Genomic DNA, 13,469 nt, shown 5'->3' with positions numbered 1-13,469 from the left:
CCTGAATTTACATTATTGGGTGAATCTGGAATATCAGTAGTGTCTAGCTCGCTAACGTACAGTCCTATATTGATTTCCTGATTTAGTCACAAAGGGGAGCCTGCTTATTTCCAGTCAATCCAAAGCTGAAGGCTCTGCTTTCCTGTTTTATCCCCCACACAAAAAGTTAAAAGTTAAAATCGGATGTGTGAAAATACTGTGAACACCAAACTAAAGTACATTAAAGAACTGAGGTGCCCATTTACAGAAACCTAACTATTTGTTTCTTAACCAAATGTAAGTGTAAATGTAATGTTTTAAGTATATTTTGGTAATTATTGTGATTATGTCGTGATTCACACTTATTTGGGCCAGGATAATTGTAACATAGAAAAATACAAAATGGATTTAAAGAATGACGAAGACTGAGATTTACATCATAAGTAGACTTCTAATAGGCTGATCTTTTAACAGTGGATAGTGTAAGATAAGATAAGATAAGATCCAGCTGTTCAGGCGCTCTGTGGGGTCCTGCTGTTGCGTCACGGTCCCCAAGCATCGCTGTCCTGTCTCTCACAGCACGTACTCTTTGCTGCTGCCATTAAAAATGAATGGCCATCGTGACTCACGTTCTGGCTGTTTATGTAAGCTTATAATGCGTGTTTGCTCTACTGAGAGCAGGAGTTTACTGCTTTACACGTGGCACACACACACACACACACACACACACACACACACACACACACAGTCAAATGTAAAGGAAGCTAAACTTCCCAACTAACTGTGTTTATTTTAAAAATGCCTCTTTTCCCTTCCTGAAAAAGAAAGGAACGTCAGTGTTCAAGTCTGTTTCGGTGCATGTCTTCCAGCTGCTCTCTGTCTTCTGTCTTCTGTGCAAACAGAATCACAAACTCAAACTTAACCTTCCTAAGGAAAAATAACATTGTTTCTGAAGGGGAATAAAACAGTTATAAGGCTGCATAGAACGAAACCTGAAGCCAGCACTGGGTTAGGGATAGTAATAACAGTGGTAGAGCTTGTTAACATGCATCATTAATATCGCCCATAATGATTCTATTGTCCTGCTGTAAACCACATGCAGACACCTGTGTCGACTCAGTAAGCCTTTAGCTCCATTTGCCTTCTTGAAAGCCCTCATTTGTTTTTTCCCACAAATGTCACGTAGATGGACAAGCGGGTTAAAACAAAGCCTGGAAAGTGAGAGGTGGATCATTTACATATTGGTCAGTCCATTTGCAACAATAAAAGCATGACATTTGACTATGTGTAAAATAATACCCCTCTGGCGGCAACAGACTTCCCGTGTCGTGACGGACCAGCAGAGAGCTCCTGTGGATTCATTGTGTCATTGTTTGCTGATGATTATCTCTTTCTGGCACAAACACACAAACAGCCTGCACGTTTCTTTTTCACTCACAGGCAGTCTGCACATCCAGCACAGGCTATATCTCTGAAATGTGTTTGGTAATTTGAATACACTAATAATCACTATATTATTATACTGTATAATAATCACTTGTTGCTTTTTTCAATTTCAAAGGATAAGTACATTTTCGTAGAAACAATGGATGGATCTTTCTCATGGCACTGGCTTGGAGACGTGTTGCCTTTGCTGCTTAGCTGCTAACTTTGCCTTATTTGATCATTTTTACTGTACAAATATGAAAGAGGTGTCAATCTCTCCCAATTTAGCAACTTTCTCTCAGATTTGGCTCCTATTTTATATTCTTTTAGTGACAGTGAGTATCAGCAAATCTCTCTCTCTCTTTGGGCACATGTGCAGTGAGAGCAACAGGATGCTGACTGCAGTTTCACTGAACAGCTGGTGCCAAGTGATAAATGAAAAATGTGTGAAAATTACATATAGTACCTTTGATTTAATTAAAGTGTTTCTTCCCCTCAAAATATGCAGGGTTTGCTGAGTTTATTCCACTGTCAGGATACAGTTTAAACAACACCATTCATAAAAAGTTAATAACTTCAATATGATGCAAATGTGCAAAAAGACTACATTCATGCTTTTTCAGGTCTGTCTGCAAGACGACAAGCAAACAACTTTTAAAATGTTTGTTTCTGAGTAGAATTTGGATCGATCAGAGCTATGCTATGCAGGAGATTCTGCATGCCTGGCAGATATCTGCACTTAAATCTACACTTTTCTTGTTTCAGTTTGACTTTAAACAATAACAGTCTTTTGAAATATACTCTACAGATCTACTCTCACACAGAGGAGATGAAAGTGTAACGTCAACCTAACAGACGGTGGATGCCAGGAAGACGATTTTGTTTTTTTAATGATGATGGTCTGCCAGCTAAAACAACTACAAAGTCAGTCGACTGGTCAGCTAATCTCACTGACAGATTACTCTTGTCATAATAATGGGACAGGTTTGTGTGCAGCAGACTTGAGTTTCAACAACAACAGAGCAGCCGTCCAAGGTATGCAGTGTAGTCATTTCAGTCTGCAGAGCCCAGAGATAAATGAGAACCATAACAGAAAGTGAAAACTACAACACACTGAAACCTGACACCGTGGCATACAGCAGAGCGGTTGATTTGGTTCAGTGCAAGTCAAATATGATCGGATGCGTCATAAAAAAACAATCTGTAGAAACCTTTAAAGTGTGTGAGCTTATCTGCCACAGATGTGTCGCGTTACAGTGCCATCCATATGCTTGGCCTATCGGCCAGTCCACCTACACTGCAAAAAAAGAAATGTTGGGTGAACTCAAAATTTCAAGGCAACAAACTTCGATAAAATTTTAAGTTGGACAATTAAACTAAATATTTTAAGTTTTGTTTTTGAGTTTGTTCAACTCTGAATTTCTCTGGCACGATTGTAACGCCGCTATGAAATGTCAGCTAATGTTGTGACCACAATTTTGAGTTAGCATTGATTTGCTAATGGCTACTCTTGTAGCTGTAACAAGCAGCGCCGCTAGCATCAGTTAGCCGCTAGCATCAGTTAGCCACTAGCATCGGTTAGCCGTTAGCTTTCGCTAATGACCGAATTTCACAACAAAGAAATAAGAGTTAGCAGAACTATTGTCCCTTGTTGTGAACCCCAACTTAAAGATATAAGTAACAACAACTCACAAACTTGTTTTTGAGCAGACAACTGGCTTCCTTTGTTGTGCTAACTAATTTCCAAGTTTTACCAAATTAAATCACTGTTTTAGGCCAAAAAATACAAGTTGGCTTTTTTGCAGTGTACTGGAAAAGACTCTCTCTCCAGGAAAAGGGGAGGCCTTATTTTATCTTTGATGCACCCCCAACAGCAACAAGACATCACCCTCACATGTTAAGACGCTTAACGTTGTAGCTTGTGCCTCATGGTGGCAATGATCCACATGCCTTTGGAGATCCACTAAAGCCTACTTTGACATTTGAGATGATAAGAAGACACACACACACTCTCAGATCCTCTAAGAGACACTTTAAGATAGTCTTCAGTGCCCAGACATGATGTAGTGGTTAAATCAGCATCAGTGGAGTCACATATAACCTGCTGGGTCTTGGAACAAATCCCACTAGGCCTCTCTCTCCTGAGTCTTCTCTGTGTCCCCCTGTCCACTCTACTGTCCCACTATTCAACTTATTCTTTCATACAAGCTGTACCTCCTCCATATTTAAAGATATAAACTGTTAAGCTGCCTGAGAATGGTGTGAAACATTAAAAGAAACCGCAGTGATCACATGATTAGTAACAGCTGTTGTCTTCCCTCCCCTTTGGCTGTTGGGTCAAGCAGAGTTTGCACCTGAATCAGATAATGATTGTAGAGTAACAAACTCCTGATGCTGAGCAATTGTCGTAATTTGGCTCATTTCTCCTCACATTACTATTAATGATTGCTGAGTCATATTGCATTGAATATCAAAATTGGAAACTGTTTTGCTCTGGAGCTGTATCCACTTACTGTAATGTCCTTGTAGGTATTTTAAGTTATGATTGCCATCAGAAAGTCAGATTTTTTGGTTGTAAATGTGACAGTTGGAGCAGAAAATGTGCCTGAGTTTATTTGCACATGACAGACAGAATTTTAGCCTTCGTAAGAAGGGATGAATATTTAATCGTACAACAGAGCTTCTTGTTTACGCAGACACATTCCACTGTTAGCAGACTTTTGTGTGATCATCTGTACGGGTTATGTGCTTCCCTGCGATCAGCTTGTTGTGATAAAACTGATACTTGATGCTGCAGTGCGTTAATGAAGCAGAATCAGGACCTTTCCTCTTGCTGGACTGATGCAGGGAGCATTGAATGTTAAACCGAACAACCTATTTAGTATATTGGAAAAGGTTGTTATGATAACCAAATTTTACACTTTGATACAATACTAGTATATAAAAAAAATATAATAGTCTTCAACCCTTTATCAGGCAAAGAACTATATTTGGTAACTTCAGGTAATATTTTGAGAAAAAAGTTGCAAATTTGCTAGATTAAAGTTGCAAATCTACAAGAAAAAAAGCTGCAGATTTAAGAGATTTAAAGTGGCAAATCTGCGTGAAAAAAATTGCGGATTTACGAGAAAAAAGTGGGAAAAAAAGCAGCTTTTTCCCCCCAGATTCAACACTTTAAATCTCATAAATCTACGCATTTTTTTCTCGTAGATTTGCCACTTTAATCTCGTAAAAAAAATTCTCAAAATATTATTTTCGTATGTTTTTTTTTTACACATTCTAGCAGTATGTAATATTCTCCAATATTCTCTAGGGTTGAAATTTGGAATTTTCAAGTATTTCAATGAGTGTCCTATTAAGGGTTAAAGTGGTGAATCTGGGAGAAAAAAGTTGCTTTTTTCCCACTTTTTTCTCGTAAATCTGCGACTTTTTTCGCGCAGATTTGCCACTTAAAATCTCTTAAAACTGCGACTCTTTTACTTGTAGATTTGCCATTTTAATCTAGTGAATTTGCAACTTTTTTCTCGAAATATTACCTGAAATTACCAAATATAGTTATTTGCCTGATAAAGGGTTAATATCTTTAATAAATGTGATCAAAGAATGTGTGTGAGAGCTGCATTACCTGTAATTAACATAATTTTTAAACATCTGATGGATTATTTCTTTACCACTTGTAATTTTGAGTCCACCAAACAGGTTGACTGCCTATCAGCTTAAGGCAGTTTGTCCTGAGTAGATCAAGCTAAAAACTGTGTGTGTCCTCATTCAAACAGGTCAGCTTGATGTTTACTGGAGCGTGGAAATAAGGAGCCATTGAAATGAGCAGGAGTTGAGCGTGTGACTTAAGTGGTCACCAGTTGTTAAAATGTAGTTTAAGGCCTGTGGTGAAAATAGACTTGCGAGTGTGTGTTTAAAGCTCCTATTAACTACCAGTGTCTGGGAATGTAGAGGACATGTGGTGGACAGACAGTCAGCTGGCTCGTGTGGTGTTCTGTCCTTTTCACGCTATGACGTGTAACATAATGAGGAGCAGAAACGAGATGATGGATACCAGAGAAGTGATGTCATCTCACAGACTCGCAGGATGCCAGTATGATTTGATTTTTTACAATAACTCCTGTACCGAAGTCCAGGTGCTGTAAATTAACATCCATCAATTCATCCATCGATTCTCTAAACCAGTTATGTAAACATAATCATTCTAAACCTCCTGAACAATGCCAAGTCCTTGCTGGGCTTCATTTATTTTTTATGGAAATTACATATGTTCTTTTATGTGATATTTTATACATTTTAAATTTTAATATTTGAGAATTTTCCATCACAAAAGGTATCTTTAATCTATAGCTTTTATAGCCAGGAGTTAGAAATCATTAAAGCATAAGCTGGATATTGATGCAAGGATGTAAATGACATACTGTTAACTTGTATTAAAGCCATGGTGGTTTAAAGTTCCATATATATCTGGAGTCAATAACAGAGAGAGATTTCTCGCTATAGCATTAATATCTCAAGTTTCAGTTCCACTTCCTATTTTTCACACATGTGTACATTTACATTCTGTAACAGTAATACATTAATTATAATTTCTGTTTATGCTTGATGAAACATACTCACCCCACCAGGGGCCACATCCGGCCCGCGTGATGTTAGCCCGAAATAAGAAACCAATACAACCACAGTGCTTTTATTTTTAAGGCGATTTCCGTATGTGCATGCATGCATAAGCACCTGCACAGATTTATCTTGTTAAAAACACTTTGCTTTTTGCACAGGGTTAATAAATTGTTTGTTTACTGCATAAGATACATTCTCTATATTGTTTTTGTGGTTTGAATGTATGTTGTGTTTAAACCTTAATAGGGCACTCATTGGAATACTTGCAAATTCCAAATTTCAACCCTAGAGAATATTGGAGGATATTACATACAGCCAGAATGTGTAAAAAACATACAGACCCGGGGTAGGGGGGTAATATTTTGAGAAAAAAGTTTACAAGATTAAAGTGGCACATCTAGGAAAAAAAAAATGCAGATTTATGAGATTTAAAGTGGTGAATCTGCGAGAAAAAGAGTTGCTTTTTTTCCCACTTTTTCCCGTAAATCTATGACTTTTTTTCGCACAGATTTGTCACTTTAAATCTCTTAAATCTGCGTCTTTTTTCTTGTAGATTTACCACTTTAATCTAGTAAATTTGCAACTTTTTTCTCTAAATACTACCCAAAATCAGTGTGGTTCTACGACCTGAAAGAAAGACATGGTGACCTCATTTTGGATATCCGCTGAACTTACCAAATACGGTTCTTCGCCCGATAAAGGGTTAAAATAAATTGTTTTTTTTTTTACATTTTTTTACTGTTTTATTTGACTAACTCCACATTAACATAGTCTTTTCATAACATATATTCTTACTACTAACAGCTCTAAAACCATATAATTTACTGCATTTTATAAAGCGATGAAATTCATATCGAGCAGAATTTAGTTCAGAGTTTTGGTCCGACCCTCCGCAACCTTTACAGTATCCCATGTGGCCCCTTGGGAAAATGAATTGCCCACCCCTGATCTAAAATCTAACTCCAGCATTTACCCAAAGCCTAAACTAAATGTAATTCTAACCTGAGCTGATGTTAAAAGCAGGTTCTTATTACAGTGCAGTAGGAACATTGTAGGTAAAAAAAAAATAATAGTAATCATTGACCAAAAAAATGATGCACTGTAATAAATTATTCTGTAGTAATTTCATTTTACTAAATATATTTGATAAAATGTATTAAATATAAATGCATCCTTGATTTTGAGGCAGTTGTTTAAGTAACTTTAATATAAAAATGTTTGAGATAGGATCTACTTATTTTGATCACATTAAATATCATCTTTATGTGTATGTAATTCTAAATCAAGAGAATTTTGAATCAATCCAACACAATAGAATTAGTCCGTTTTTAAATGACACTTAACACTTCCTGTTAAGTTGTTATTAACTCAACTTGTAACGTAGTTCGATTTAATTAATAATATTGCGTGCAAACTGTTGCCTCAATTTTATTGAGTAGCTATTATTTGTTTTGTTTACAGTGTGGCTGTAAAGACACTAGGTCATCGCCTGCAGACATATACAGATACAATAAGTGCTGATGGCAAGGATGAGGTACATGTAGATTTGACCTTGGAAAGTTAAATGATGTGTATCCTTTACAGAAAGGGACTTCAATATTTGTAAATTATTCTTGTAAATGTGTGACTTTATTCTCAGAGAATATCTGCGTTTTTTCTTGTAAATGTGTGAGTAGATTCTTCCTTTGTCAAAGCAGCATATTCTTTTCCAGGGCTGCCTTCCTGCAGTGGTGTGAATATTTGTCCCAGCTGTCCTGCTGACAGTAATATGATCCTCTACAGATTTGTTTGTGCTAATGAATCTCATTTGATGGCTGTATCTCTGCGGTGCTCAGGGAGGCATTAACAGCCAACGTTTTGCCTTTTATTTCCCTGTCTATCTCCCCTACACCTCTATAAACACCCAACCAAACCCAAAGTTGTTTCAGGCTCACTATAAAAAAATTCTGCTTACTCCAGTCCATTGTGTTTAAAGGACTGCTGTGAATATAGATGAGTATGTGTGTGATGTGGAGCGGCATCTCTCCAGAGGAGAACTACTGTTAATATGTGCACTACCCAGACCAGCTTTGTGTCTGTCACGCTGCTTAAAGCTCATAAAAGCAAACAAACTGTCAGGCACTCCAGAGGAGAATAATACGTACGCTGTGTCGGCAGATGATATTTGGGTAACACTTTACAATACCCATCATATATAAATGGTAAACAGATAGTTTATTAATGTTAAATCATCATTTATAAACCGTATATAGGCCATTTAGAATGGTAAATACATATTTTATTAATGTTTAACTAACTACATCATTTATTAATGACAAATCGATGGTATATTAATGTAAGTTTATAGTTACTTTACCAATAACAAACAATTAAATTATAATTAATAGTTTATCAATAGTGTTAGTTGCACTAATTCTAACATTTTTAACACCATATTAAGTATGTAAATGACATTGAAATGATTCATGTATCTTTAGGAAATTGGTTTAAAACATTTAAACGTTTATAAACCATCTATAAACATTACTTAGTTGGTTATTGTAAAGTGTTACCGATATTTGTCTAAAGCATGAATGCAGCTGCCAAGCTACTGTACATGCAAAACATGAATGCATTTTTAACGTCAATAGTACAGTTTGAATTGAGGTGGTTTTCTGTCTTGCCAAAGAGCATTCAATCATTTGACTGCATGAGTTGTCATATTATATTGTACATCACACTTCTTGCAGATCCATATGTGATAGTACAGTTAGAAAGAGAGGAGAAAAGTAAGTAAGAAGACCCAACATTTTATAAATTAACTTTTTTTCCCACTAGTTTGTAGCTGAAACAGTTTTATGATTATGATGAAATGATATTTTTCGAAGTATGATACTTACTGAGAGAGAGATTAGTTGGAATAAAAACCTGCAGCCACACAGACACATCCATGGATCAGTTTAAGATGCATTTGCATACTCCACACCTGGTGGAGCGCGTATCATAGAGGCGTTGTCCTCGTAAGCGAGCGGCCTGGGTTCGAATCCCACTCGGAGCCCTTTCCCGCATGTCTCCCCCTTCACTCTGTCCTATCTATAAAGTCCAAAAAAAATGGCCAAAAAATATCTTAACCTCCTGAGAACTAAGCTTTTGTTTGGTATGTATTGTTAGTTTCTCCTAGATATTTGATATTTTGGATATGTAGGACATGATAAGTACAAAAACTAAGCAATGTCTTTGAACAGGAAGTAGTTTTTGAAAAAAAAAACCCAAATCGGTTCATTTTACTGTATCACACAATTAATTCACCAGTGTATAAAACTTTTATTTCCTTACATTTACTCCACTTTTGTCTCGGGATAAGCTGTTGATTGACTTTAGCAAGGTGCTGCCATCTGGTTTTTACACTAATTGATGTATTGTGCTTTTTCTAGAGTGTGTACTACTGAGGACAACATGTTATAGTTAAGCAGAATTAAGTATAAGGTCCATAAAACCTAAAATGAACAAAAAAACAACAAAAAAAAAGGCATTTTACGACAGTAAAGATGTGTTTCCCTCCCCTAGTGTATTGAGAATCACAGACTTACAGAAATGTAAACATAGTCACAGTTTTTGGGAAGTGCCTTTATACTGTGAGCCTCTTGAGAGTCAGATCTGGTTTCTATTGTTGTTCGCGGTTGGTTTTCCTTCCTTCTCTTTAACCACATATCAGATAGGGAACAACCAGAGCCATACACATCCTGTGTACTGCAATACCTCAGCTTGTGACATGGACAAATGCTATTATATAGTAATGCTAAATGTGATTTATGTTTTAATAGATTTTAGGTTCCATTGAATTTGTATTTTATCTGATTTCTGTAGCAATACTATGAATAATGAAAATACATTTTTCAAAGCTGTACCTTCTCTTTAAATTACACTATAATGGTTTTAGACATTGTGATTGTAATGAAGGACTTTTCCCTCAGGGCAAACTTATAAAAAAAAAGTAAAGTAGATGTGTAAATCATTTTTAACATAGTGATCTTTTGCATGATTTATGAACTGCTCTCTGCTCTCAGTTAGTCGGCTCACCACTCTCAGGGAAATGTGGCTTTATAATAAATGTCAACTACAAGTCATTCACTGTAAGTTGTGCCAAAGAACTATTGATGTTGGTGCTATTTCTTTTTTACTAATGTTTTAATCAATATTTCTGATGCCTCTCTGCTGTGCTTATTTCACCTACAGGCTTTGAACAAGAAGGAGCACCGAGGCTGCGACAGCCCTGATGCTGACTCTTCCTACGTCCTCACCCCCAACACTGAGGAGAAATACAAGAAGATTAATGAGGAGTTTGACAACATGATGAAGAGCCATAAAATTGTAAGTTGCACTGTAGTTTATTGTGTACCCTGAGCACCTCTGCTGATGCAGATCAAAGCCTTGCTTAATATAATCTGAAGTCTGTTAAGAGACTGGAACCCACTGAGATCACCCCGCCTGGCTTTAAAATCCTATTGGTTCTGATTAGGATTCTTCTTCCCTTTCTTTTGGTTTCTATAGCATAAAATATTGGGCAAAACATGTTTCCATATGCTTGACCACTTTCATGAGGTACCTAGCTGAAACATAAAATGCAAAAAGGCAAAATAAAAAGGCAGAAACAGATTGTGGCTACACTGCAAAAAAGCCAACTTGTATTTTTTGGCCTAAAACAGTGATTTAATTTGGTAAAACTTGGAAATATAAATTGACATGACTGACATTTAGGGCAATAATGTAAGTTAGCACAACAAAGGAAGCTCAGAAACAAGTTTGTGAGTTGTTGTTACTTAGGCTATATCTTTAAGTTGGGGTTCAAAACAAAGGACAATAGTTCTGCTAACTCTTATTTCTTTGTTGTGAAATTCGGTCATTAGCGAAAGCTAGCGGCTAAATGATGCTAGCGGCTCAATGATGCTAGCGGCTAACTGATGCTAGTGGCTAAATTATGCTAGCGGCTAACTGATGCTAGCGGCTAACTGATGCTAGCGGCGCTGCTTGTTACAGCTACAAGAGTAGCCATTAGCGTATCAATGCTAACTCAAAATTGTGGTCACAACATTAGCTGACATTTCATAGCGCCGTTACAATGGTGCCAGAGAAATTCAGAGTTGAGCCAACTCACAAAAAAAAACTTAAAATATTTTGTTTAATTGTCCAACTTAAAATTTTATCGAAGTTTGTTGCCTTGAAATTTTGAGTTCACCCAACTTTTCTTTTTTTGCAGTGTATTACAAATATCTTGTTTTGGTATTAATCGAGCTCTACGTGTCACTTCCTTTCCAGTCCACCGGCCTTCCACAGCAGAACTTCATGCATGGCAGCATGTCGTACAGCTCTGGCGCCGGTGGAGGAGCGACCTCCCAAGCTCTAGCTGCAGCCACAGCAGCTCTGGCTGACAGTGGGATCCTCTCCTCACCTCACACACACCTCCACAGAAACATAAACCCTCCACAAAGACCTCCCAGCACTGGAAACACAGGTGTGTGAATGTGTGTGTGCTTATTATTCCAGGGCAAGGCAAGGCAAATCAGCCACAATAGATATTTGCTCTGCTTTGTCGTCACTAAACACAAGTTGCACCCTGAGCCGATGATTCACAATCATAAGAAACAACAATTTGCGTATGTAAATTTAGAGTTTCACTTTTTGTTTGGATGACAAAAACTAGGAAAAAAACAATCAGCAAAACTAGTACATATTAGTGGATAAATAACACAAATTGGTGTTACATTTTTTTTTTAAACTCAAAATAACAAAATGTGTGTGTGTGTGTGTGTGTGTGTGTGTGTTTATCCTCAGGTGGCCTGCAGGGCAGTCCTGATATGACTCTGCAAAATGGGTCTGGACCAGTTGGTATGTAACTCTCAACTGAAATATGTAATTCAACTTTTGCTGGACAAACGAAGTAGTAAACATAACAGCATTTCTACATGAATGTGTTAAATATGGTGCATGGCTCTGTAATTTAAAGTCATGGTAAAAAATATTAGACCACCCTTGTTTTCTCCTTGCTTTCTTGTTCATCTTCACTTGCCATTTTCCATGGTTTTCTTGATAATGATTTTGGTTATTATCAAGAAAAAAACAGGGAAAGTGGCTAAATATCCAACATGGTCTCACAGGAATCTGTGGATTAGCCACGGAATCACTCAAATTTCTGTGAGACACGGATTTCTCTACAATGCAAGTTAATGACAGTCATATCCCGTGGCTATTCCAACATAAAAAGGGATTATGTACATTCACTGAGTGAATATTTAGAAAATGAAACATATATTCCTCGCTAGAAATGTGATCAAAATCCATTTTTATGTAGAAACTAAGTCAAAATATTGATTTTTTTCACTAAAAATTAGAGAACTGCCGGGACCTTGAAAGTCACGTGACTCGGAACAAACCAATAGCCACGGGATATGACTGTCATTAACTTGCATTGTAGCAAAATCCGTGTCAGTTTCACGGAAATTTGAGTTATGCGAATCCGTGGCTATTTCACGGATTCCTGTGAGACCAGGTTCAAATATCAGCTCTTAAATGAAACTCTTATGAGCTATTTTTTGTTGTTATCATTATATTTGTCCAAAAAAAATGTACCTTTAGTTGTACCAGGCATTAAAATTAACAAGAAATTGAAGAAAACAATGGTCTAATAATTTTATCCATGACTGTATTTCTAGAAAATATTTCATTGCCAGTGCAGGTTGATTTGTATCGAAAACAATTAAAATATTTTGACAGCACCACAAACTTCATATATTATTGTTACAACACATTGTAACACAACAGACCCTTTGAGTCATATTTTGCTTATTCTTTGCAATCTGCAGCTCACATAACTGTGACGGGAGGTTGGTCACAATCCCCAGATTGGAAACCTCTGATCTAGATTGTCTGTTCTGTAAACATATAATGATTCAAACAAACACTTGAGCAAGCTACTCTATACAGGAAGTTCTGTCTTGAGTGAAAGTCCCGACTCCACGTCAGAATACTTCAACGGTTCAGTCTTTAATGCAGTAGTTCTCAACCTTTTTGAGTGTCGACCCCCAACTTAACATGCATGTTGTCTGCGACCCCCGCTCACTGAACAGAATCTCACACGCACAGTTCAGATCACCCAAAAAAGAAACAAAATGACCAAAAAAAGGAAACAAAATGACCAAAAAAGACACAAATTGACCACAAAATGATCAAAAAAGACACAAAATTACCCAAAAAAGAAACAAAATGACCAAACAAAGACACAAAATGACTAAAAAAGACACAAAATGACCAAAAAAATGAAACAAAATGACCAAAAAAGACACAAAATGACCAAAAAAAGACACAAAATAGCCAGAAAAGACACAAAATGATCAAAAAAGACACAAAATGACCCCAAAAAGAAAGAAAATTACCAAAAAAAGACACAAAATTACCCAAAAAAGAAACAA

At 36.7% G+C, this 13,469-nt stretch overlaps 1 protein-coding gene across 1 annotated transcript in view; it reads left to right on the top strand.

Moving 5' to 3' along the window:
• Window positions 1-13,469, top strand: part of LOC131992653 (myocyte-specific enhancer factor 2A-like) — a 52,781-nt gene that overhangs the window by 27,827 nt on the left and 11,485 nt on the right. Inside the window, exons 5-7 of the mRNA XM_059358293.1 lie at window positions 10,240-10,374; window positions 11,320-11,515; window positions 11,836-11,889. Of these exons, the coding sequence (XP_059214276.1) occupies window positions 10,240-10,374; window positions 11,320-11,515; window positions 11,836-11,889 (385 nt within the window). The remainder of the gene's footprint in view (window positions 1-10,239; window positions 10,375-11,319; window positions 11,516-11,835; window positions 11,890-13,469) is intronic.

Source organism: Centropristis striata, chromosome 2, assembly GCF_030273125.1.
Source record: "Centropristis striata isolate RG_2023a ecotype Rhode Island chromosome 2, C.striata_1.0, whole genome shotgun sequence".
NCBI classification, from domain to species: domain Eukaryota; kingdom Metazoa; phylum Chordata; class Actinopteri; order Perciformes; family Serranidae; genus Centropristis; species Centropristis striata.
Note: the sequence above shows the minus strand (reverse complement) of the source record. Positions and strands in the feature narration are given on the sequence as shown.